This window comes from Pelmatolapia mariae, linkage group LG22 (genome assembly GCF_036321145.2).
Source record: "Pelmatolapia mariae isolate MD_Pm_ZW linkage group LG22, Pm_UMD_F_2, whole genome shotgun sequence".
Lineage (NCBI taxonomy): Eukaryota > Metazoa > Chordata > Actinopteri > Cichliformes > Cichlidae > Pelmatolapia > Pelmatolapia mariae.
In genome coordinates this window covers 18,393,071-18,421,036 of record NC_086245.2, presented here as the reverse complement: position 1 = coordinate 18,421,036, position 27,966 = coordinate 18,393,071, and the positions used below count along the sequence as shown (strand labels likewise).

Genomic DNA, 27,966 nt, shown 5'->3' with positions numbered 1-27,966 from the left:
AAAGAAATAGACTGTTAGACTGGTGACATGCAGCCTATTTGACCGCTTCTTGGTGCTTCTTATCCTCCGGTGGCATGACCCAGTTTACGCCCCCGGTGCCCCCTGGTAACACTCTGTAATTTGTGGTGCTGGGAAATTACTGGAGCAGGGAGGCCTGGGAGACACACTCAATTAGACAGGGCTCCACCTGTCCGATGGGGACACAGCCAGCCTCAGACTGACACCTTAATCTCCCCCCAACCCCCATCCCAAAATTGCGGGCTTTTCATAGCTTTTTGAAAGGCTGCACAAGCAGGTATTCAACAATTCGTTTTTCAGCTCAGTGTCCGTTAAAACCTATGAGAATAGTTGAATATGTGTATACTTGAGGCAGATGGACAGAGCATCCGGACCGCTGCGTCTTGCACACCATCTGTTCCACCTGGCTTGGAAAACATCTAATGGCCTACTATGGTGTAATGTGATTGGCCACAAGTCAGAGGCTGTGGGCGGTGGAATCAGTGATTCAAAACCTTCAAAAGTGTAGGAGAAATAAAATACACCACTGCAGGATATTTTAATGGAGAGGGGGGGAGGAGAGATTTTGATCTTATTACATATTTATTTATATTTTCATATACTTTTTACATATTTATCTGTAATAGTATGTAACCGGAGACGAGGCAAGATGGAGAAAAGGAGGAAGGAAGGGCATGGTGAGGGAATGTCACTTTCTTCTTCTTTTTTTGTAACCAATGTAATTACAAGATCATGTTTAAATCTGTCAAATATCTACAGTCCCATTAAACAAGCTACAACAAAGAGTTCCTAAAATACCTGCTGACATATAAAACTAGCATTTTAAACACTGCGGTGGATGTATATCTAGGGGAGGAAGGGGGCAGGGGGGTGTATCTGGGACGACTGAGTAACTGCAAGTAGATAACAAACAGGCAGGACTGGGAGGAGACTCTTACTGTGAAAGGTAGGCGTGTATTAAAAACACACCCGTGACGTGTACAATACTCACGCAACATACTCACAATGGTTTCTACACAGTCATCATGCTTCAAAAGGTCCTTGTGACAGTTGTTTTTTCCCCTATTTTAGCATCACGTTATCAGAAACTACCACAAGTGGGTCAAAAACAGAATGTAGATTCCTTAAAAAAAATGGAGGGAGAGAGAGCTCAACAAACTGGGTTTCCATTTTAAATGCAATAAAAAAAAGTACTCTATATTCTCAGAGCAACACTGAAAAAATTCACGATAGGCTTCAGACACTTTTTGGGCCATCACATCTCTGAGATGCTGGGCAAAGCATTAGCATTTCCATCCCCTGGGTCTGCAACAGCCTTCACAACAAAGTTGCCTTCTCTCTAGACTACAAACCCCCTTTTTTTTTCAAAACATGGTGTAAACAGAATCCCCTGGAGAGTGAGCAAGGCTGGCCAAGAGTGCACTGCACAAAAGCTGATCCACAGAGAGACAGAGAGAGATAGCTGGCAAGCGACAGTGGCAACAGCCCTGGGTCAAACATGCAGAGCTAACTGTTCCCATTCTTTTCAGTTTGGTTCAGTTTGATTAATTTTGTCAAATTCTTGATAATGGCTGGCAGGTTTTTTTGATCCGACATTGGTAATTTTTATTAGTTAGACACACTACATCAAATGCATATTAACAATTAAAAAAAAAAAAAGAAACTTGTGAGTTTAAAAAAAACAACCCCCCAAAAAAGGAAATTAAAAAAATCAGGAGATATGATCCCAGACCTGGTAGTTTTTGATTGGCTGAAAATAATAAGGCAACACCAAAATAAAAGAACAGAGAAAGGAGTAAAAAGAAAATAAATCATTATAAAGAAATAAGGTCTTTGGTGTTCTCTAATGGATTAAAAAAAAAAAAAAACGCAGTTTCTCAGATGCCTTGTATGACACTTTCCTTTTGGTGAGCTCTAAAATCACGTGCACACTACAAATGAGCCAACATTAAAAAAAAAAAAAATTACATGATGTTACTTCGTCCACAGGTTTGAAGAAATCCTGCACAGTGCAAATAATAAATGCCCCAAATATTGATTACAAGTAAAGAGGAAAGATTTTTTTTTGTGCAATAGTATCATGCATTAGATCACTTAACATGAGACAATACAGGGAGGCAGCGGGGTCTTATCAACCTGGTTAAAGTCCAAAGAATTGGTCCTAGAATATGCATATTGTCAAATGATTCCTGAAGAAGTCTGTTCAACACGTTAATGTTTATTTTATAGGTCTTTTTTTTTTTTTTTTTTTTTTTTTTTTGAACATCTATGCAATATTAACCATTTTACACTCTGCTCTCAAGGGTCACAAAACATCCATCGACTGAAGGGGTGGGGTGGAGTCAGTGGGAAAACAGCGCATTTGTTTCCAGTTAGATGGTCTTCCAGGTTAAATGATGTTTACCTGCATCGCTGTGATATAGTGTGATAATAGCACCACTCCAACAGATAACACTGCCTTGCTACGAATACGAGGAATCACAGAGGGGAGGGAAGGAGGACAGCAAAGAGGGTTGGTACTAGTGTCGATGATTCCTCATACAGTAGGTGAATGACAAAGTGCTGACGGGGCCAATTATCCCACGACTGGATACTGATGGACAAGAAGGCGGGGCTTACGAATAAGGGAGTTTCCTTGTGACTGGATTTAAAGATGCAGGGCTGGAACCACGAACAGGAATTTCCACAGTGAGACGTGACGCTGCGAAAAGACATTAGCCCCCATCGTTGGGACGCCGTTTCCTCATTCCTAAATCTGGAAGTTTTGCTGATGCTTTATGTCAGTTGGTCTTTCTGCAGGGCTGAGATGTCTAGAGGAGGAGGGGCGCGCCCGCTCCATTCCTTCAGCTGCCCGTCCTTGAAGAGGAGGTTGAGGGCGGGCAGGGGGACACCGGACTCTGGCGGGGGCTGGCTGAGAGGGTTGGACACACCACTGTCCAGGTCAGAGGGCTGGCTGCCATCCTGCCAACACGGGGTCAAAGGTGACAGATCAGAACACCAGGCACGGATATGAAGGGCAGGGATATATTTTTATAGGAGGAAAAAAACCAGCAGAAGGGTTCACCATTTCAACCAGTAAATACTGCTGCCACGTCCTTTCGCTTAATCATGTTACCTTCGTGCTGCAACACCCTGATTCAGCTCTGATTACTTCACTTATTTTTTCCTTTGTCTCCAATATCTGTCTTTTCTTTCTTTCTTGCACTAAATGTTCACCCAGCTCCACTTCCTGTTTTGCATTGTAATGTTCATGTCTTTAATTGATCACTAAAATTAAATAAACACCAACTTAAAGTGGACCCATTATGCAGCTCCTTATTTTCTGTCACATATGTACTGTTACGATGTTGGATGCTCCTATTACACTTGGCAAACGCTTCAACTAATGAGGTCAGCGCATGTGTAAGTAATTGCAGAGGGCTGAAAGCAGAGCTTACAGACTGCTTAAAACACAGATACCATTAATATAGTTATCTAAGGGCAACCAATCAGAAGAAAGCTGCCTTAATGAGACTAAGGGGCCATATCAAGGCCAAATAGAAATAAATAGAGATTGTTATTAAAATGTGAATGAAAATCAGCACAACAGGTCTGTTTGAAGGTTTTTCCTTAAACTAGCTGTGGGTCTGCTGGGCAAGTGAACAACAGTGTTCATGAAGAGTGTGAACGTGTGTTTAAAGTGGTGAATAAGAATCACTTTAAAGCACTGAGGTTAAAAGTAATAACAGTTGTTAATTATGCATAAAACTGAACCCTTCCTTAGTTGCACTGCAATCAGTCTGCATTCAGTTTCTTCTTCACTCACCTTTTTTCACCCCCTATGCATTTGTATGCCATTTTTATATGTCATTGACTTATATCTCCTCTTTTATCGTGTTTGTTTTGTCCTCGTCTCTAAGCTCTGCTCTTTCTCTTTTCTTTCCCCTCTGACCCTCCAACCAATCACAGAAGATGATTGCCACTCCCTGAGCTTGGTTATGCTGGAGGTCTCTTCCTGTTAAAGAGAGTTCTTCCTTTCTACTGCTGCCAAGTGCTGCCCACAGGGAATCACCTGATTGTTTGGAGTTTAATGTTGTAGGGTCTTACCACACAATTTAAAGCAACTTGAGGAGACTGTTCTGAATTGACGATATATAAATAAATTGAAAATGAATTTAAAAATATTTTCTCAAACAATGCTTAAATATTAACATTAATTATGCTAAAACGACATATTTATATTTTTACCACATTGTACTTTACTGTTATTACTATAATATTTCTTTCTGTCTCATAAGGACCACGTGGTTTGTGTCTTGACTGGACATTTGAATGGAATATCAGTCTGGGACCTGACATTTGCTCTTTTCACTGGCCAAGACTTTTACTTTTGAGCAGGATTTCTTAAGCGGACACCTGAAGAAACTGCAAAGTGATTTTACCTGGAATGACTGAACGAAGCTCAACACCTTGAGTGACAGTTTTCGGCTCGAGTGGAGTAGCTCTTGAAGGCTGAAACAACAACAAATCTTTAGTCGAGCATCAACACACGTCAAAGCTCCTGTCACAGTTTTTATGTAAAAGTTAAGCTTTAGAGGATGCTGCCTGATTTTGGCTTTTACCTCTCGTTGCTGCAGAGCTTGTGCGAAGCAATCTTTCGACACACTTTGCGGTTGAGCTCAGAGCTGAAGAGGGGCATGCCAAAGCACAGTTCAAGAGGGACCCACTCGTCTTCAGATGAAAGGGCTGAGGGGGGAAAAAGAGATTGGCAAGGGAGAGATGGACACAAATTACAACATAAGACACTGACAAGAGCATTTTGGTTTTGAATTTAGCATGGAGCCTCTGTCACACTTTAGCTTTAGCTCTTAGAATATTCCCAAACACTTTCAACTAACAAACATCTGATTAAATACTACTGGAGATACTCTAATTAAAAATAACACACACTTACTGTCTGTCTTTCCTTTGCCTTCACCGTTGTTCTCCTCTGTCACAAGCTCAAAGGACTCAGTGCTGCCATTAGTGTCCAAGCCTCCACCTAGATGGGTGTCTCCTTGAAGAGAAGTGATAAAATCTAAGTCACAGTTAAGGCTTTTGAGTGTTGTTTGTGGGTAAATGGTAAGAGCTAGAATAAAGCCTATAGTACCTTCAACTGAGAAGCTTTTTTAAAATCATTTCTTGCCATTTGCTGGATTTACATTGGAAATTCATCTGTTAAAAATCAGACCTGCAGTGTTGTATCTTTAACTTGGCACGTTAAATGAGATTTGTGATCATTTACATCAAGATTCAATCAGCTGATCTGAAGGTAAAGGCTAAAAGTGTTCGATCCGTATGCATTAGCAAAGGCAATCACAATAAAAGAAACAATTCTGCAGACAAACAGCATAATTAAACTGGACTGTGAGCGATATTTATCCAATCTGCACCATTAGTGCTATTATGGCCATCGCAGGTAAGGGCACCACTGCTGGTTCAACCCGGCATGTTTTCCATCCAGCACCCTCACATGCACAGCCTTAAAAAAAAGTGCACGTGCGAGCTCTTGTTACCTCTGCACTCAGTGCTGTCGCTGGGCCTGCGGCGGTGCCTGTTGTTGGAGTTGAGCATGGTGATGTAGCCACACTGGTGCTCCAGATCCACATGCTCCTTCAGCTTCTGCAGTGCCTTGTGCACACACATGTTGGAGTAGGAGAACTCTGCACAGAAGGCACACAACACACAGAGTGGGATCATGTTAAACACCAAACGGGCCAAAGCTCACACTCAAAAATGACACGATGCAAAGATACGGCCACAATTTATCTGCTGCATGAGGCTGTTATGGACTGTGTTTATTCATTTGGCCTGTTACATTTGTTCAGTAAGCACATTAGGAGGATGAGACTTAAATGGTACTTTTAAGCAAATGCACAAAGAGAGGGATTTTACAGGATTCAAAATCTAACAGTGTTTGATGAGTTAAAACCCTCAAAGCTGAAAACAGTGAATGTTTGAGTCAGCAGAGAAAAGATCACAGTTTGAAGGTATGCTTGTCATTATGCACACCCTGCCAGTGAAAGTATACCAATGCTGATATATCATTAGTGTATAATACAGTATAACAGTATTATCAGTTAGCAATTGAAGGCTGTAAACCAAGGACACATTGCTACACTTTACCTAATCTCTCTGTAATGTTAGGAAATACGAACATGCAAATAGAAAGACGTGAATACGTTTTATTTTTATATAATAATTTAATGTTCATTGACAGCCCTTTTAAGCTACATTCAGAGTCACCTTTAAAGAGGACATCAGTAGTAGAGAAACCATCCTTTACATTTAAAAGTAGCCTTTCAAGGCTGTTCTGATATCTGATTCAGATTCCCTCTATGCATCTTACACCACAAGTTTTCTGGCAATGAGTCACCGAGTCCACCAAAAGCAAACTGAAGACTTTGTACATTTCCTCTTCCTTTGGAACACATGAACCCAAGGCCAGATTAGGAGCACAAAAAATGAGCAGATGGAAAAAGCCATATTTCACAACATCAATAAAAACTTAAAATGGCCTCATATCTGAGGTTTTTATTGTGTTAAAATATATTTTTGAAATGTTTATATCTTATTGAAATATGCTGAATTGTAGGACGGGGTTCTATTCTGCACCATGAATAGCCATAGGAAATCAAATACAGAGTCTGGGAGGCCTCCTAATCTCCAATCTGTGGGTTTGAGTTTTCCGTTTCTGGAGAGAACAGTACGGTGTCAAGAATACTATTGTGAAGCAAATTCATGGTTTCATATTTTCTTATGAGAAAAACCCCTTTCTCCTGTTATTTCACTATCACCTCTCATTCTTTGACAGCCACAGCTTTCTCTGCATAGGTACACTTATGGTACACAATGTTTAGCAGTGTTTTTTAAAACAGTTAGATTTATTCAAACACAGACATCTTTAAATCAAAAAGAAAAAAGAAAATGCTTTGATTTCTGTAAAATAAGACAACACAGATTCAGCATGTGAGACAGTCGCGCCTCTGTGCAAAGTCAGTCTCCAAAGGTCCATTTTGAGCCAAGAAAATGTCCCTTTTTTAACATTTTGTCTGACTCAGTAAAACAGGACTCTTCATTATGGTTTGCAGATAAATGCAGGTTGGCTATTTGAAAGCTGCTATATCAAAACAATAGTTTATGCACAGACAGGTTCTTACCTCCCTTCAGATCCTCCTCATCAAAAGGGAATGGGATATGCACCATTTCTCCATGCCCATGCATACCATGACCCTGTGGATTACATGCACATGTAGTTTAAATTACAAACAGTGCACATTTATACACAAACACAGCAAGAGTTGGTACAAAATGTACAAAAATGTCATCAGACAGCATTAAATTAATATTAAGTTAAATAATCTGGTATTAAAGGTAATATTTTATCCTCTCAACTTAAATGAGGTTTAAGACAACGACATAGAAAAATCAGCCTCATCTGTGTGAGTTTACCTGGATGAGAACAGCAGAGTGTGTGAGGGCATCGTTAAGCATTGTCAGCACGTTGGACGTAGGGACCACTCCAGGGTCGTGACCCCAGGAAGTTATCAATAACCTGTCATAGACCTGAAGAGAGAGAAATGGTTCAAGGGATTCAGCAATGAATTACTTCACTCATCATTAGATCTTTCCAAAGCAGCTTTCAACAAACTGGACACTGAAAAAAATATTAAGAAAAACACATTTTATTTAACATAAAGCTTTATAAATCATAATAAATTCTAATAAATGATAGTGATGTGTAAAAGTGGAGATAGGTTTGCAATTTTACACTTCTTTTTGCCCCAAAATAGCTTTATTGTTTATGTAAATACAGGTTTCTACATGTAGGACAGCATCTCAGTTGAACCATTTCTACCAGTTTTTGTTTAATTTAGAAGATTGAAAAACAAAAAAGAATAAGAGGAAACACGATTTTCTTCTAGCTCAACTGTCATGCCATCTTGTCAACCTCCCACTAGGTCAATATTAGCCGGTTAAATTAATTAAGGTTCCACCCTGCTGCTGATTTTACATGCCAAGGATTTTGTTTGGCTCTCTCAAACTGAGAGAGAGCTTTTAGATGAAATTAAGGTGTTATTCTCATGTCTCTGGTTAATTATATTCACTCCATAAGTGACTTATGGACTGAAATTGTTTAAATGTGTAAGTTCCTGCACTGCCATGAGAAGGCAGAGCGAACAAACAACCAACTCCACAGTGAAGAGCACAGTTCCTCCACCCTTCACTCTTCAGTGACAATCTCAAGCTGGCCCAGTCTCTCCTTTGATCAACAGACTCACACACAGGGCTCAACACCAGCACTTCAGACTTTGCAGTCTGTGTCACTTCATCAGCTTCTCTTTTCATTACTGGAATTCTGCCCGACTCTTCTTTACAACGTTGTTTCAGTTCATTGAGATTTATGGATATTTATTTATGCACAGCTCTCTTAAGGTCCTATATTTCAATCAGCTTGAGGTCTGGACTTTGACTGGGTCATTGCAGCACATTGATTATTTTCTTTTTCAGTCATTTTGTTGTAGATTTCCTGCTGCGCTTGGGAACATTGTCCTGTTACATGACCCAATTTCAGCCAAGCTTTAGCTGTCAGACAGATAGTCTCGCATCTGACTCTGGAATAGTTTGCTACAGAGGAGTTTATGGTTGATTCAGTGACTGCAGGGTGCCCACGTCCTGTAGCTGCAAAACAAGCCCCGATCATAACTTCTCCACCACTGTGCTTGACAGCTGGTATGACGTGTTTGGTGCTGCCATGTCCTCTCTCTCTCTAGTCATTTTCTTACTGTACCATCATAAACATTTAACATGTTAACTGTGGCCTGCAGAGTCTGAGATGTAGCTCTTGGGTTTTTTTAAATTCTCTGAGCTTTGCACGCTGTGCCCTGCGAGCAAATTTGCTGGGAAATACTGTACTCTCCCCGAAGGGCTGTGGGACTGGAGGATTCAGGTTAACACACCCCAGAATGCTTCAGACCAGCAAGCTGCCAAAACTTCAGCTTTTATGAATACACTCACACTTGCTGATGATCAGTTAATCAAGTGCATTTGATTAGCAGCACCTGGCTACAACTTACACTCTTATCACCTGTGAAAGCAGTAAGAGTGTATTCAGTTTTTCACAGGACTGTGAGATTGTTTTAAGGCAAAAATCCCTTTAAAAGTTTTCTTATTTACCCCCACAAACCTCTACTCCATATGTTATTCCAGCTTGAGATAACCTGGTTCTCCTATGGAAACTCTCTGTCCTTCCACAGTCAATTTGAAATTCCCAAAAATTCAAAAATTGCTTTCACATGATTCTCAGTACATGTTAAGTGTTAGCCCTGCAACAGACTGTCAACCTGCTGGCTGGCTGGATGGATGGATGGACCTGCGACATTTCTACTTTCTTACCTTTCCTAGTAAGCACCTACTGAAACACCAACAAATTAAGTGACATGTAGATAAAAGGTGCAAAAATACATGCATGCAAGCTATGGTCTAATAGATCCATTTGCATGACATTACACATCTTCCCCTGAGAATTTACTGTATCAAGTCATCATTAGGTCCTTGTCTCACAATCCCAGTGCTATTAAAACAAATCCCACAACCAGCGGGAAGCCTTTGAAGAGGAAAATGCAGGTTTACAGTGAGATATGACCAAGGTCCACGAGAGTCTTTGTTTAGAAAAGATCTAGCCAGCGCTCTGATTACCCATCCTTCCAACTCACTGAAGGTCAAAGATTTGAGAGGGCAGGTTGTAAAAGATAAGTGAAAATGTGATCCACCCAACTGCTGGTCCAACACAGTACTGCTGTTTTTTTAATCTGACTAGACCGTGTCTCTACGCCTCTGACTTACACACCTGATTAATCATTAGTTTGGACAAACCTGGAAAATGTCCGGCAGCTTGCGGAGCCTGGAGCCTTTGGAGAGCAGCAAAGACGGCGGGCCTTGGCCAGTCACATGATACAGGTACAGCTTGAACCAGATGGAGCTCACCTCAGGGATGGCTGGGCCAATGTGCTACAAGGAGAAACAAATACACACACGCATTCATACATAAGTTTACAGGAGCAGAACTAACGCATGCACACTGGGCAGTTTTCCCATCTCATTCCTCGCATAAACTCACACTTCACATCAACCAAAAAAATAACACAGGCGCATGAGAATAATTGCGTCCGTGTTGTTCTTCTGTCTGAGGGGAAACTGAAGCTGCTATTAGAGACGTGAGAAGAAAACAAAGACAAGAATTTGGTAAATTCCACTTCACTGAGTCGCAGCAGTGTTAGAATAAGCAGCAGCGTGAATGGCACAACAAGAGTTTAACTTCTTTCCCTCTGTCTCTCTGAGCTCAGCTAGAAAGCTGGAGTGTGGCCAGGCAGAGGAATTACTGGTGAGCCTCGCCTCCTTTCCTTCCCTTTTCTCTTTGTGTAGCCTTGTTGTTGGGGCAACTGCAGGCTGAGCACTTGGAGCACACACACAATCACAAATCAATCCCGAGCGCATGAGTGTGTACACTACAAGAGAAGGCAAACACAACCAAACGGACAAACTCATTAACTGTCAGCTAGAACACAAACACACACACATAAACGCACTCAACATGTACCCAAACATCCCAGCATGCCAAATAGCAGCCCTTCTGCTCTCCTTCCTTCCAGGCATCATACCTGAGGGGTGCAGCTGCTGATGGGTCTGATCTCGTTGCTGAGCGGTGCCATCGAGACCAGCAGCTTGTAGTTCTTGTTGAGGACGCGGCTGCAGGTGGCCTGGTCTAGACCCAGCAGGCTCTCACAGCGCAACATGTCCAAGGGGAAACCTAGTGAGAGGAAAAACATGAGAAAATCCTGACTTACTTCCTAAACAGGCTAATGCAAATGTTTATGCGCATTAAATTTGTAGTGTTGCCTCAAAGGATAGAGTATTTCTTAACACCACAGCAAAAAATTTGCACTGCACCGGACTGTTATGATGAACTGGGAGCTATGTTCCAACCATGCCCTGTCATCATGCGCTGTGGGTAGTGACTAAAATAATGGGATTGCAGATATAAATGAGCAAAATAAGAGTTGGCCTTGTAGGGTAGCTGGGCTCAGCTGTATAGATAGGGTGATGAGCTTGGAAAGCATGGAGCAGAGGCCATCTGATTAGGATGCCTCCTGACTGTTCTTCTTTGGAGATTTTCCAGGTGCATCCAGCTGGGCTGAGACCTGGAGTTTTTCAGAACTTGCTCGAGGGATTATATCTCTCATCTGGCCCAGGAATACCTTAGAAACCATAGGCTGAAGGATCCTTTTAGCTAATCTGCAGTGAAAAAACTGGTAATCATGTGTCCTAAAATGTTAACTATTCCTTTGAAAAAAAAAGGGCTTGAATAATTATCTCTAAGTGTGGATGCTTTAGACAATAATGTGGTTGATGATTGAACAGAACAAAGATTTTTTTTCTTGTTTAAGTTTTCACAGGATATTTTTGGCATCCTTGGATTTAAAATCCTTGTATCTTGCAGTGGAACCTATTGAATCTAAGAGATGTCTATGATATTAAAGGGTGAAAGACAGGAGGGCTGGTTTAGCTGACTAGATGAGCAGACAATCCATGTGCCATAAGACCAATGCACAGGCCCAGGTTTGCATCCGTCCAAACACCAAGCTTTACTGCATTCTCTCTACTGTCCGATCAAACAAAAAAAAAGGCTAGAAATCCCTCAAAATAGATTTTAAAAAGGGGTGAAAGATAAATAATTTCAAAGATGCATAAAGTGACATATTTAATTAACAAAACAGGGATTAATAATCTACAAGATTTGCAAATGTTCATTGTGACAGTATCAATTGTTTCTGAGCGTTTTGTTGTAAAAAGTGATTTAGCTCCATAATAACCTGTAACATGGAAAATGGCACGCACACTTCAACTTTCTATTCTATTCATTCTAATACAGTTATGAATGGCTCGTCCAATAATTTAAAAAAAAAAAGTCTCCTCTGACTTTACCAAACTTTTTTTTTTCTTTGCTTGACAAATTTCCTTCACTTCCCAAATTAACAATCATCATTAGACTCTTTGGGGGATTAGTTTAGCTTCAGCCAGCAGGCTCTTACTGCTCTCACTCCTCAGCTGAGCAGCAGCAGCATGAGGAGCACACAAAGATAAGACAATCAGAAAGGAGGCACACGGCCAAACCAAACAAACAGCATCTGGTGGCGCAATGGAAGCTACAAAGAAACTCAGAGACTTGCTTTGTCGATGCTGGAGGACATACTCTCTTCTGCTCCCTCTAGAGACACAAGCTGAACAATACAGGTTTACTCTGTGTACATAGTATGCCCTTGTCTTCAGTATTTTCTGTGAGCATATTTAAGAGACAGCAGTGAAGGCCAAAAGAGACAATAGTGAGAGATGCCAGCCAAAAGCAGCACAACCAGCAACAACTTCTTTGTTGAAAAAAAATAAGTAATCATGTATTGATTTTCTGAGATCACAGAACAAGTTGCTGAATGGAAGACATTTACCATTTTCTATAACTGCAGTCACAGCAGCTCAGAGTACTTTCTTAGGTAACAGAGTCAGGATAAAAACATGAGCTGCTGATCAGCTGAAAACAGACCACCAGAACCACTGATGCACTTCATAGCTAAAAGTTACACTGTGTCACATTAAAAGGGAGCTTATTATAATTACTTCAAGCTCAGTGCTTTTGTTTTTAGACCCTATTATGACAGCGTAACTTTAATATTTCACATTAAAAATAATCATTGTTTATTTTATAACCGACTTCGGTGCAGCTCAGCTCACTTTATCTGAAAAAAGCTGCTTAGCTCTTCTTCCTGTAAACCATCTTTGTGGCTGACACTTGTAAACAGAAGGTTTGAGAGGATTAGCCAATCACAGCCAGAGCTGTGTGCCTGAGACCTGATCCCTGAGATGACCACATTAGGGTCATCTCGCCCTTCTATCCCATTATTATGATTTAAGAGTAAAGAAAAAAACAAAAACAAAAGCTGTGTGAAACCAAATATTTAAAGCAGGCTGAATCCTGGGATTCTGGCTCACAATGATAATGAGCATCCACCACTATAATTATAACAGTATATGGATGTAACTGTAGCTGTAGATAAGGTCATCTAATAATCAGAGTTTTGGCGTTTCAGTTCATGCATGCCAAAAGCAAAGCTACTGAACAAGTTTCTCTCCATGATACTGAAACAACAAAATCAATATATTATAGATAGTAACTCATTTAGCTCACGATCGAAAACAGTTCATAGGTAATTGTCCTTAAAATAACAAAAGTGACCTTGCCTTTGAGCACACTTCTGGATGAAGACCCATTGGATGATCACTGTATACAATTTTTACTAAAATCTGACCAACACTGTAAGAAGGGTAGCCAGTCTTGTAAACTGGGGATGGACGGGTGACTGGTAACAGACCCCGTGTCCTCGTCAAAGTGCTCATTTGAAAATAAAGGCGGTGTAACTGCATAATTACCTATGTTTGGAATATCAGGTCCCTGGTCCTGAGTGAGTTCTTTGTTGTAGCGCAAGAAGAGAATGGTGTTTTTCAGGGTCAGAGCGTGGTCAAAGTAACGCTGAGCCTCGCCCTCTGCTGTGCTCTCCACCTGAGAGAAACAGAAACGAGTGGAGAAGTTCCAACTCAGAGTTTGTGTGACTGTATTCAGATGTCTGCATGTAGTGTTTGATGTCTGTACATACACGTGTATTTGTTGCACCTAGTTAGCATCCTCTCAATTTAAGCTAAGGTTTTGATGACAGATTTTCTGAAAACGAGAAAGAAATTCTGATTTCTGGTCTCACCTTCTCCAGCTCAGCCAGGAAGCTGTCGAGAGTCTCATCCGACAGTTTGCCCACTTCAAACATGGTCACAGCATGACTCTTCAGGTTCTGATAGCACGACAACAGAAAACGATTAGATCAACAGTAAACATCCAATTTTTTACAAGATAAGTTTTGTTTTTGTGTTTTTATATGATTAACAGCAGTGATAATAATACAAACATAGTTTGAGGTACCTAATTGCTCCAGATTTTGCTACTTTGTGTGAGATTCAGAAATTGAGACACAAAGATTTTATTTTTCCAAATAAAAAAAAAAGTACGCTCATATTATAGTCCAGACTGAGGCAAATATCCCTCTGCACCATTCAGCGAGCAGCAGAACTCACATGCATGAGCAACACTGCATTGATGAATTCCTTCCCTCTGAGAGATCACAGCACAGCCACTATCTTTATCTTATGCTTGTTACCCCACCCTACCCCACTTCCACACTCTTTCACTTACCGGCGATAAGTTGCCCATCATCAGGAAGGCTGTAAGGGTCGAGTCAAAAAGGAAGGCGATCCTCTTGGTGGGTGCAGCTGGGATGCTCAGGCTGCTAACGCTACCTGTGTCTGCTACAGAGACATAAAAATATGCTGTACCACTCATGCATACTGCAGCAGGTCTAACAGCACAGCTACATGCGAGTTATTCTTTTAAAACTCAGGAAATAAACAAGTGTTTTTATGATTAACTGCATTTAGAAGATGAAAACGAAAGCCTCTCTCTATCAAAGAGGCCTGATTTACATGGAGATGTGATTGATCAACAGTCACTTATATGACAATATCCACTTAAGCAAATTTAACAGTGCCACCTTAACATGTAAAACAAAGTTAAAATCAGTTTAAATATGAGAATGTTTTAGAGAAACACCTATTAATGTGAGAATGAGTTTCAGAAACATGACTGAGCTTTCTTAGGGATTAATTAACACTGCTGCTTCAAACTTCTGAAGTAGCAATCATAAAGTGCTCCGTGTGCGCACATCAGCATTTGCATACACTGCAGAATATGCCTGTGTGTGTGTGCATGTGTGTGTGTATACAGACCTTGGTCTTCCAGGCTAGTGGTGTCTGTATCTGTGGCTGAGGAGCCTCCCTCCATTACAGGACTGCCCTGCTCCCAGGACAGCAGCATCTTCTGGGGGTCCATAGTGCTTCTACAACAGTACATAACAGTACACAGTACATAAAGGACACTGTCACCACACCCTAGTAGTTCATCATGTCCTAAAGCTGGGGAAATTAAAACTCATTAAACATTGATGGCATTGAATTTTTATAAGAATAACGTTGGTGTGTGGCGGTTTCTGGAGTCTCAAATGCTCGAAGCTTCAATTAAAATGTTGGTTTTTCGTGTGTTCAACTGTGTAAATGTAAAAATGTATTTCCACAAATTGCACTACACTGAGGTTTCAGATGGTGTTTCGCTGACTGACCGATGACAACACATACTTGAGCCTGTTAACAGATGGGGCGTTCTTCCAGGTGGGGTGGAGCTGGTCTGAGCTGAACACCTGACCTTTCTTCACGGCGAAGCCGAGGCGACAGTACATGGACACTGCGTTCTGATAAAACACAGGAGAAGCACACGCAAATGATGTTTGATCCCACAAATAACATATCTGAAACCATATGTACACTTATCAGCCACTTTATTAGGTACACCTGTTTAACTTCTCCCAGTCACATGGCAGACACGTAACGCATGTATGGAAAAACGTTTCCTGGTTTAATGAGCCTCGATTTCTGCTGTAACATTCAGATGGTAGGGTGAGAATTTGGTGTAAACAACATGAAAGCATGCATCCATCCTGCTTTGTAAGGGTTCAGGCTGGTGGCAATGATGTAATTGTGTAGGGGAGACTTTCTGGCTCACTTTGGATGCTTTAGACCCACTAAGCATTATTTAAACACCACACATCTGATTATTGCTACTAACCATGCAAAACCCTTTACTGCCATTAAGGCTGTTCTGAAAGCAAAAGAAGTCCAACCAAGTGCTGGGAAAGTGTATCTAAAGAAGTGGTTGTTGAGTATGATAGTGATACAACAGAGAGAGAGTTGCAATAATAAGGTAAGGAAAGAAGAAAAGTGGGTTACAGATTTTGCTCTAAAATGTCTTGAGACCGCCACCAGAAAATTTGGTATTTTTATCTCTCTCTTCTGGGAAACATTTCTTCCTGCATGTGCGATGGTGCAATCTCTGATGACAACATCGCCCTTAGCTTTACCGCTAACATTTTTCTGACTAAATTTTCTTTTCTAGTACAGAAATCCACCCTGCAGTAGTAAGTGTAACTCAAAACTATGCTGTCTAGGTTCAGGCAGTTATATCCATACAAATTACAAACTTTTAAAGAGTTTATTAGCAAGATATTTTAATTTAGACCTCATTTCACATTTTAATCTAAATATCAAAAGTAAATTAAAAATCCTGAAAAAAACAACTGTATTGTCAAAAAAAGGTCAACCGTTTCAGTGCAAAGATGGACAAATGTCATAAAAACATGTAGCCCAAGAAAACCAACCCCCTCAGTTTGAATGGCTTTAAGAGGATTTGAAATTACATTGTCAAATTATACTGTAAGCAGAGATGCCTTGTGAGAGTCTCAAAGTGACTAAAAGCAATCTGAATAGTCTTTTGGATGATGCTCTTTTAATGCCCAGTAGGATCTATTTAAAAAAAGGGGAGAAAAAAAAAGCAATTACTGGCTGCTGACTCAACTGGTCTCAAAAACTGAAGAAAAAAGAAAGGTAGTACAGCTGTACTGTACAGCTGTCTGGCCTTTTCATTATTTCCTCCACTTCTACAGTGATCAACTCGCCATGCTGTTAACTCTTTTACTCAGACATGAGCATAGTGAGCTTGATTGCTTTTCACACCTTTACACCCGAGAGGTGCAAGCTGAGGTCAACTAGTCATCCTCTTATCATATCAAAAGAGGCCCTTGGAGGAAGTTTCTTTCAAATGACTTAGGCCATGAAGTGGTTATTGCACAGGAGGAAAGTTCAAACTCAAGTCAGGATGGGAAAGGTTTCTGCACAATGGAGACCTCTCAGACATCTCAATCATCTCAGAAGCTACAGGCCTTCTGCTGGAGACTCGCTTTAAATCGCTGCCTTCAACCACTTCTCCTAAGTGCTGCTTTTCAGTTGCACCAATGAGATGGGACCGAGTGATGATGGAGTGCAGCTCTCCACACAGAAGGTCATAACACTGTGGCAGAGTTTAGGTCCGTGCCTGATAGAAAGTGAATAGGAAACTGGGTGGGGGGGGGTGGGGGGGGGGGGGGGGGGGGGGTCAAACTGGAGCAGCAATTCAACAGGAATGATGCCGCTCAGCCCCTCTGGTGGAGTCATGGGTCATGATGGATCTAATCGTGGCACTCAGATACACGTCTGCGTGAGTGTGTATCCAAACCGAAACGGCCAAATTGTGCTGAAATGTCTCCTCACTTGGCTACATATTATCAAAGCTTTTTCCCCCCTCAGAGTTAGTCTCTGAAATGCCAAGAAAACAAGAATCCGATGTGATAGCTGCTTATCAGACAAAATGCCATCACCCAAATTTCACAACGTCACGTCCTTGAAAAGCAAATTCCTATTTTTTGAAACATAATGCAACAAAACATATTTTTCAAAACAAGCTGCTCCCGTTCTTTCATTCAGTCTAAACGCTGCTCTGCCATGTGTCTTTACAAACAAAGAGAAGCGAGAAGTACGTTTAACAAATCTCTTCTAAAGCAACAGTGGAACTGCAGAAAATCACTTCTGCATTTTTCTGTGAAAATTTTGAAAGATATATTTCTCAGATCTACCGTTTCCCCATTTCTCTTCTGAAAAACTGCACTTCAGTTACAGTAGGATGAGCAGATGCCTACCTTCACTAAGTCCAAGTCGATCTCCAACACATTTGCCAGCTGGGAAGCGCAGAGGGAGGCAGGATCAAGAGACACAAAAAAAGTGTTTGGTTGAAATGTTGATCAATAAACAAACACACACACTCTCTTACTATGATCGCAGCAGCCAGAGGATAATGAAACACATTTCTAAAGCCTACCTCTGCTACGTTTGTTTGCTCATCGATGGACACAAAGATTTTGTACAGAAGCGTTTCAAAGTAATCACCCTGGACCCGGTTCATGACAAACCCTTCCAGTGGGGGCACTGAAAGACACAAACAGTAACCAACAACTGTTCAGCAACTCTTCAAACACAGAACTGTTTCCGTTCCCTTCTTTTTAAATACACTACAGTACTGTGCAAACGCGTGGACTGACCTCCTCATTTCCCACATTGATCCCACACTGCTTCAACAATGTTGAGATCCGAGCTCTGGGGAGGCCAATCCATGCCTGATTGTGTTTCCCAATGTGTGTTTTTCTATGCAGCTATGAATTTACTTGACTGACAGTGTGTTTGGGGTCACTGTCATACTGAAAAATGAAGCTTTTGTCAATCAGATGTTTTCTGGATGGAATTGCGTGGTGGATCAAAATCTGATTTATAATTCCATCAATTTACCACGATAGAGCCTCCACCGTGTTTTAAGCCCTCGCTGATTTAAGCATCACAGACCTGTTGTCACTGATTTTCAGTCCAGTTCTTGTGTAATTTGGCAAACCTCAGCCTTTCCTCCTATTTGACAGCTATCCTTCCACTGAGACCATTTCTGATGAGGCTTCAGTGAGCAGTAGATTTATCAACTGAAATGCCATCTGTCAGGTCCTGTGTCAGGTCTTTGCTGGATTTTTCCTATTTCTTAAAGACATGATTTGAAGATATTGTTCATCTCATGCTGGGATATGCCAGGTTTTCAACTAATAGTTGTTTGGGAATCATCTTGTTGGTGCAAAAACACTATTTTATGTCTGTCAAACTGTGTCATGTTTGACATTTTTCGACTATAGAAATGGGAACGAAAGAAGTGTTTTTGAGACAGGCTGACAGTAACAAAATAATAAAAGATACAATTTAAAATTAGCTCTTCACTCAGCAGCCTGGTATGTGTAGACACATATTTGAGTTAGATGCTTTTTTTGTGCTTGAATGATTCACAGATCAGGTGTTAAGCGGCTTAACAAACAAATGCATTCTGCTGAAAATGGTCAGTTACAAGGACTGGAGTAAAAATAAGTTTAAAAAAAGCTGCCAATGTCCAAAAGAAAAACTTTGAAAGATTGCCAGAGAGCCTTGAGAATATTTTCTTAAAAATCACTTGAAAAATTATAAGAAAATCTGGTTTCTTTAGGCAAAACATAAAGAAACTCAGGTTAGCTTGAAACTTTTGCACAGTACTGTGTCTGTAATACCCTTATAGCATGTGATTTCAGATCAGTGCAAATTCATTCCCATAATACTTTTTTAGCTTTCAGCATTTCATTTATGTTCAATATTTAGACAGAAAACTTTCTTAGCCAAATAAAATAGAATAGGGATGTTTAAACACACATACACACACACACACACACACACGTGTACCTGAGATGCAGCTGTCATCAGATATGGGAACATCTAAGTAGATGAATCCCCGGTTGTACAAGCCTACAGCAGAGAAAAAACAGTATAAAATACTCTCTTTGTATATTTGCTGTTGCTATTTCCATGTGGAGAAAACTAATATTTTGACAGAACTTGTGCAGTTACTGCTTCATCAGAGTAGAATAATAGTATGCTGGAAAAACTTCAACCCAATAAAAATCTCATCAGAATATCTACACGTATTCAGATTGCAAAGCGTCTCAGTGCATTTTATTCTATTTGTTGCCACTCAGTTACCAGCACTCCTGTGCAGAGGTTCATCACACTCAAACTGATCTCTAATTAACATCTAAGTTGCAAGAACACAACCTTCATCCCTGTGCTTCACCTCCGAAAATCAGTCCAACACACTGAGGTAAAACTGAATCTGTTCTTACTATAAACAACTAACAAGATTTAAACATTTGCCACCTAATTTATGGTTGAGCACGAGCAAATAGAACTGAGTATGATGCTCACTTAAGACCACGTTGTACTCCATGGATCCGGCCAGCTGAGGACCAGAATCTATCATCTTATCAATGGCTTTCTTCTCAGCGGGAGAACAGATCTGCAAGTTGATCCAGTAAACAGATGACATTAGCACACACCTGTACCACAGAAATATGCTTCAAAAAAGGGTTTAAAAAAATATAAAGCAACCACAGTGAATAACCGTATCTCCTCGAGGAAAATAAATCAATCTACATATTATGTGTCGATTTCTAACTATTTCTGCATTTTTCTCGCAGACAAAAGAAATGTTAGAAGAATTGTTGGGGGGGGGTGTGTGTTTCTATATTTTGGTGAAACTATATACGCAGGGCAGGGGCATGCATTTCATTAAAAGCTGGGGGTAGAAAATTCACCAGAATTATTCTCTTGTTTATTTTTTAGGTTGAAAACAAAAACATTACACTGGTAATTCTTCATCGTCTTCACTACAACATTTCATGTTGTTCCTTCTTCTCTACATGCGTATGCTACCCTTCCTATGACAAATAAACATCTAAACAGACAGAATTACGCTAAACTTCCAACATGAGGATCCAAGCTTTCTCATCCTCCCTACCTATGTTCACCCAGGTTTCTTTGGACTGTCTGTACCTTAAACCACATCGCTTTATGTATTGAGGCAAATATGTGATTTTTGACACTGAGCTTTCTATAAAAAAATGACAGGGTCTTATTGTACATTATTTAATTGAAACAAATCAAGAAGAAAAGAGTCAAATTTCTGTCGCACCCTTATGTCGTCCTCGGTGATGTAGCCTGTCTGTGCCACCCACCACGGCTCCACGGAGATCTCGACTGGTTTGGCCGGCAGTAGGTCCCGTGCTGTTTTCCTGCGGAAGAATTTCTAAAGGTGGAGACAAAGATTATTAAAGAGGGCTCAGCAATTAGCAGGTGAAGTGAGAAAAGTTAAAGATATTAATATTCTAACTACAAAGATGGACAAACTAAAGACATGTCCACTTGCACCCATATGTGCAAATTGTTAAGATCATCTGTGAAGATGATTTTATACTTTAAATTGCAGATTGGAAGACGATAGTATTAAAAATATGAATTTTAAATGCACTTGAACATCACCCATTAAATACATTCTGTACCACTCTTATGACTCATTTTCAGGCCGTTTTTACACCCGTAGTTTGATTTTGTTTAACTTGTAGCTTTTTCCTGTGGTCTGGCTTTATTTGATTTCATTTCACAGAGAAAAAAACTTCACGTGAGCCAGTATGTGTCACTACAAACCATGTGTGACTGTTTAGTCTGCTTATTGATTAGACGTGTCTGGAGCAATCAAAGTAAATAAAGCAAAAAGGAGAATTTACTTTAATTCGAGTTGCTAGTCCGTACTGACTTTACTAACCATCTATGGTACACTGTCGGGCCTCAGATTGCAAAGTATACCTGGCTTCGTTCAGCTTAAACAGACTAAAAAAAGCACAGGTGTAATAAAACACATTAAAATACATATTAATGACATCTTACTTTGGAGGACCTGCACTGGTTCATCAGGTCGATGTACTGGTTTCTCCCAATGCCAAGTAGCCTTAGACCTGTGGGATGGTTGGAAACATGAGCCAGTCAACTTATCACAGGTGTATAAAATCAAGTCTGCCTTTACCAAAAATTGTGAAGGAATGAGTTTCCCAAAAAAACTCACTAAATTTAAATGTGGTACTTTTATTATTGGATTTGCAACAAATCACTTTCTGAAATTTATTCCCCCCTAAATATTCAACAGTCAGTTATAAGTGGTATTATTGCAACGTGGAGGGTTTTAGGAACACGAGTGCAGAGGCACATGGTGCATAAAAGTCACCAACGCTCTCCTGAATCAGTAACTGCAGTTTCAAACATCCTCTGACATTAAAATCAGCACAATAACTGTGCACCAGGAGCTTCCTGGCATGGATCTCCATGGCTGAGCAGCTCCTGTCGGTGTAATGTGTAGGAGGCTCAGTACTTTTGTCCAGTCTAACCTGGCTGCAATGATCCTGCAATATTCAGTCTGGCTTCTTGTAATTACAGACTGACCTAAGAAGTTATTCAAGAAGGAAAGTTTGAGACTCAGTTCCTTTTTAGTGTTTTTCCAACTTCTTTCAATAAAAGTTATTTCAGTAAAAAAACCCTCATGAGGTTTGTTCAAAGTTTGTGCAAGTCCAAACAAATCCCAAACAAGTCCCACACACCTTCTCCAATACAACTGCCTAACACACACACACACACACACACACACACACACACACACACACACACACACACACACACACACAATCCATCCCCCAACCAGCAGACAGAGATAACAAGAGTAAGCGTTTGCATGCATATTTATTTCTAATCAAACGAACACATATTTTCTAATTCTGAGGAAATTCTGGGCCATGTAGCAAAAAGTTTCATGTTACACTAAAATATTCAAATTTGTCTAAAACTCCCACCTCGTCCCCTCCCCTCCCTTGTGCTGCGCTGGGTTGCAGGGGGCAGAGTAAAAAGTGCTGGGACAGGTGCCAACGCAAACAGGAACGAGTAAGATCGCAGAATCCTACACTTGCACCCTGCTGCTACACCGAGACACAGACACAACACACAAACATCCACCCACGTAAAACTCTCTCTCACACACTCTCACTGCCTCTCCATCCTCCCACTTCAGCATGACACACTTCCAGACTTCCTCCAGAGAGATTAGTGGAGTGAGGCCCCTCCGAGTACGGCTACGATCGCCTGCTGGCGGCCTTCTGCTTCCATGGCATGAAGGTCCTGCACTGCCAGGACTCAGCCACTCACTAGTCAACACCAAAGCCCATTTCAGCTGACAACTAAAAGTCAAAGATCACAACCAGTACCCGTGACTTTTAACTAATTTTAATCAGGCTCCACAGTCGTTTCTCAGAAACGCGGGTCCTCAGAAATGAGGCCATTTTTTAGGGGGAAAAGCAATTTTCATTATAATTAAATGGCATTTACACCAGCCAATTAAAACCCCATGGCAAAGCTCTGGTTTGGTTATGGAAACACAAAGCAATTATTTAGGTTTGTTATTGAATTTAATAAGCGGGTTACAAAAGCATTCCTGTAATAAAACAACAAAACCACAGCAGGGTTTGGGCTTTGAGAGAATTAACAGCAGTTTTACTAAGAAGCCTTAAACCTCCAATATTCAAGAACCAAAACACACTAAAAACACTTCGAAAAATGAGTCGAGAAAACTGTACAGAGACAAACAACATGTGCTACTCATGCCTAAAAGCCAGGGTGCCAATCTTCATCTTTATCATCAGCTTTTAAAAAGCCAGATTTTCTGAGAAACATTTTTGACACGTTGCTTTAATTTATCTTTCAAATGTGATGTGTTACACAAGCTGTCTCCCTTAAATAGAAAAAAAGAAGCAGAAATTAAGTAAAATAAACTGCCAATTATTTCTCTTGATTAACTGCTTGGTGTGAAAAATGACAGAAAATAAAAATATATTCAGTTTTTAATTAATAAAAATGGGGGGGGGGGGGGGGGGGGGGGGGATCAGGACATGCTGAAAAGCCGAAACAAATGAATGTTTGCCAGAAGAAATTACTTACACGACTAACTTCATATCAAAAGAGCTGCTGAATAACTTTCCGTCAATCATCTTAGAAATTAATGAGAGATCAGTTTCGATACAGGTAACACTCACAAGTACAAAAGAACTGATAAGCACCAAGAATAACACAGAAAAGCCACGCAACCGAAAAAGATCTGTAAAGAGGTTTGAAGGGCCTCTCCAGTGAGCTCCTGACTCTTGTTCTCACCCCTAATCTTCCTAAACTCTGGATCCTTTAATAACCATTCAATAACAAAAATAAACAATCAATAAGAAAAAAAAATTAAACAAGAACTGGGAAAGTTGGGGAGCCAGAGACAGTCGAGCCATTAAAAAAGCGTAGAAGAGAAGAAAAAAAACTCACAGTCAGCTGCAGTGAAGTTGGGCAAGGAGTCGTAACTCTTCTCACTGTTCATAATATCCTGGAGGTGGAAAGAAAAAAAGAGGAGAAAGGAGAAAAAGAAGAATTAAACTAATTTTGTTCTCCCCTTTCTATGTCCCCTGTCTCTGATTAATAACAGGATTAGCAGATCTGAGCAGCCGTGCTAATTTCGACTCCAAGTTTTCATTAAGTGCTTAAGACGGATTATCAGGATATGACATAGCCTTTGGCAATTTAGTGGTCACAATTAAAGCTCAGTCAAGTTTGGTTTAGCGTGCAGCAGAAAGTGGGTGAAACCCCTCTCAGTGAGCTGAAAAATAAATGCTGTTTCTTTATGTGTATTTATAGGTTAGGTAAAAGAACATTAGCCACATATGTCCTATGAAATGGGAAGTACACTAAATGTGGAACAATCGAATGTGACAGTTGGTATCTGCACACAGAGTTGTGGTAATGGAAATACATCTGAGAGCAGGCTGTATAAAGGAATTAAACCAACTATGTAGTCAGCCACAAAATTGAAGTAATTAAATTAAAAATGCATTATTTTCCATCTCCAGTCCCGTGAACACAAGGGCTCAGTCTTTGCAATCTAAATGAAAATGCCAAAAGTCAAGGAGAACCCTTCTCCCTGACAGACCGGTTCTCTCTGCTTTATCAGTGAGTGTGAGCTGTCGTGCAGGCAAAGCTCAGACTGACTGCAGAGCAAACAGCAAAGATTTTTCCCGGGTGTGTTTGCCCTGGGATCAATCCTGTGTGTCGCCCTGAGCTGGTAGACGAGGCTTTACTAGACGCTGACTGACACCTAGTGCCTGACTGATGCCAGATCTGGGGAACATAGGAAACATAGCATATTCTTCTCTAAAGCTACACAATGTCTTATGACGTCCTCAATCTTACCTTTTAGGTTAAAAATGAACCAACACACAATCATTCTAGCCAATGACAATACACCCATTTATCCTTTATGCAGGCTGACCATAATAATCCAGCACATCTACTCAGGTGTACCAAACAATGCCGTATACTCGCACTATTCATGCAACAAAAGCACATTGAACTAAACAGCTGGGAGCTGTGAAAAGCTCAGATCCCTCTACTTGTATTGGTCTTTTGGATTCCTTGTTTTGTCCCTGCAGTTCCTGCACTCATTCCCAGGGATGCCAAAAACTGAAGATATTGTTCATTTTAAATGAACAGAGACTGCATGTTTCCAGTCAATTAGAAAACCTTTGCTGTTGAACAATAAGTATGTCTGCTCTGTTCCTCTGGGTTTACCTGCCCCATTGTTCTAAAACCAACGGGAACTGACAGAACGACAGATGTTCAGGTATACGAGAGGCTGTTCACAGAGATTATGATAATGGGAGCAAAGTTAATGCTCTGGTATTGCACTCTTCAACACAGCATGAGTTGCTTACCTCCATGATTCCTATGTAATACGAGAACGGGGTGACTCGTAGCCCTTTGACCATGATGTCAGACAGGTGGTAGGGGTACAGCATCAGGTGGTCCCGGCTGTACTTCAGAAGCTCCTCATAATATTTGCGCTCATCCTTCCTCACATGGCGCACTGCTCAGAAAACAAACAGCAGTCAGAGTGTACATACAGAAACAATCTCTCTACATCAACATCACAACTAAAGTGATTCGATGTAATACATAATGCACTTTATTATACAGATACATACACATGTTTAGCCACTGTATGATTATTAACAGTACAAGTATTTTCAGTTGTATATTACCTTTTCAGGACAAATATGAAGGATAATCCTATGATCAACACCAAAAGCAGAACAAAACATGGACAGAGCTAATAACACATCACCCACAGGTGAGTGAAGTTCCATTTTAACCCGTGTGCTTACTGGTTTTGCTGTAACTTTTTTTGAAACCTGACATAATGAGTGAAAGTTAGTTCTAAATGGGAACCAGAGGACACTGCATGCTCACTCGCTAACTGACAAGCAGGATCCAATAGCCGTGCCCTGGTTTATCCTCCTAATTATCACCATAATTTACAAACTAAACTTTGTGTTTTGCTGAATTTGCTTTGAAAGCAGAGAGTGGGATTACAGTTCCATCAGAGAAGTGTTTACTGAGGTCACAGAGCCATGAAGCTTAGTGCTGTTTTCCCATAGACTTTTATAAAATCAGAAGTCTTACTGCAATGATAAAATAGCACTGGGGTATGTTTCTCTGCAAGGTGATATGGTGAGAAAGTTTTTGCCCATCATCAAGCACTCTCTGGTGGGGTTATATTTATCCTGCCACAAACCGCTGTCTGTCTTTTAATCTAACACTCAAACATCATGTAGCTCACCCTGTATGTTTACCACTGCTGTGTGTGTGTGTGTGTGTGTGTGGGGGGGGGGGGGGGGGGGGGGGGATAATATTGCTCACCTAGGTTATTGCGGAATCGCAGCTGGTTGCGGATGCTGTACAGGAGCACTTGCTTCTCATACTCGCGCTGAGAGTTCCCCAAACTCTGCAGAGAAAGGAAAATGCCCAGGTGAGACCACATTAATGTGTCAGGGGGTAAAACCAAACAGGGCCTCTTTTAAACCTCCTGTTCTCCAGCTGTCTGTGAAATATTTTTTCATACTGGAATATTTCCTGCTATTAGATGTGATGTCATATGTGTTGAGAGACGTGTGAAACCATATTAACTGCAAAGATGCAATGAGGGATTTGAATTTGACACAGGCTAGGAGGTAGGTAATAAAGCAAGAAGCATCATCTTGTGCTTGATTTTGTGCTTTGGTAGTGCATACCTACAGCATACTTGTAGTTACTTACAAGGCCAATACACTGGTTGGTATTGGACAAATAATGACCTTAAGCAGATCAGATATCAGCAATGACCTGTCTGATCCTCAATGGACAGTTTATGTGTCATGATGTAATCCACAGGTTTTAGAGCCACAGTAGCCCCTGGATTCATGATAACTCACACAAAAAATGAGAAGAGATATTTTAAATTAAAGGAAAATTAACAATGGAATTGGGGCATAAGCTTAATATTGTATCTGAAGCTGTTTTGAGAGAGAGAAAACTTGTTATATTGTGCACATCAGGCCAGATGTGTACACCAGGGGCCTCTGGAGTCTCACTGTTTCTGATGAGTAATCCAACTTTTCAGTGGGTGCATGAGGATGCAGCAGCTCAAACAGCTCATCCACCCACCTCCTCTTCACCGAGACATGTTGGCGTAGTGGCACAAGAAGAGAGGGGGGGGGGGGTCATGCATTTTACTGACTAACTGTAACAGCACATTTCAATAGCACTAAATGCACCAGGCACAACTACGTAAAAGCCGTATCTGCAGGTGACATACACGCTCTAAAATCATGTGGTGCCCCCCACCCCCACCCAATCAAACAAACTGTCATGTGATGCCAGTGTGGCTTCAGTAGCTGGAGTGTAATGATGGTCAGTTATGGCTCCGGCTGGATGGTGAAGCCCTGCAGAGGACGGGGAGCGAGCAGTGCGACACTGACAGCTGCCAGTATGACAGAGAGCCCCGGTGACATTGACAGGTTCCCCTTGCGGTGTCCCCACTCTCTCCGTGCCCACAGGAAACGTTAAAAGTCGGTACCTGTTTGACGTTAGCTGGGAGCTTGTTCCACGGGTAATTCTGCCTGATGTGAAATTCCACGTCCGTGTTCATCGCTAGCTAGCTAGCTGGCTACAAGCAGAATTCCTCGAGACGATCGGAAACGGGCTCTCGGGAAAGTCCACGGTGACCTCGCCCCCCCCGGACACCCAACAACCGAGCGAAGGGACCCCCGGTTTGAGGAGATTTTTTTTCTCCAGCGGTTATTTTCCTTCACAATAAACCGTAACTTCCTTGTTGTATTTTCGAAAGAGCCGTTCGTCACGCTCGTGGCTACTTTCGTCACTTCCTGTTGAGGAGTGACCGTGGACCTGAATGGAGCTGGAGAGAGCGGAGTTTCAAACGAGAGATGATGTTAGCGCCGTCCAAATCAATGGTTTATCTTAAAGTGCGATTATTACTGCATTATTTTTAGTATTTTTAGCACATGTGGAGCATTTTCCACCCCCACAGCAGCCTGTTTTATTTCTAATGAAGACGTG

General features: G+C 41.0%; 1 protein-coding gene across 3 annotated transcripts; it reads right to left on the bottom strand.

The window, feature by feature from the left end:
• Positions 1-581: 581 nt before the first annotated feature.
• Positions 582-27,966, bottom strand: fam91a1 (family with sequence similarity 91 member A1). Of its 3 annotated transcripts, none has more exons than XM_065470903.1 (24): positions 27,467-27,966; positions 26,272-26,356; positions 25,287-25,438; positions 23,848-23,905; positions 21,391-21,458; positions 20,639-20,752; positions 19,873-19,963; positions 19,354-19,416; positions 17,933-18,039; positions 17,754-17,792; positions 15,325-15,437; positions 14,920-15,029; positions 14,330-14,442; positions 13,845-13,931; positions 13,519-13,648; positions 10,698-10,846; positions 9,913-10,047; positions 7,489-7,602; positions 7,197-7,269; positions 5,553-5,699; positions 4,952-5,050; positions 4,620-4,743; positions 4,440-4,509; positions 582-2,979 (listed from the first exon to the last, which is right to left on the bottom strand). In XM_065470903.1, the coding sequence occupies exons 1-24, from the start codon at positions 27,536-27,538 to the stop codon at positions 2,794-2,796; spliced, it is 2,499 nt and encodes an 832-aa protein (XP_065326975.1). In that variant the 5' UTR covers positions 27,539-27,966; the 3' UTR covers positions 582-2,793. The 3 variants fall into 3 exon arrangements, with proteins under 3 accessions (XP_065326975.1, XP_065326974.1, XP_065326973.1); XM_065470902.1 differs by having other exon boundaries at positions 4,952-5,053; positions 14,330-14,439; positions 27,467-27,965; XM_065470901.1 differs by having other exon boundaries at positions 4,952-5,053; positions 27,467-27,964.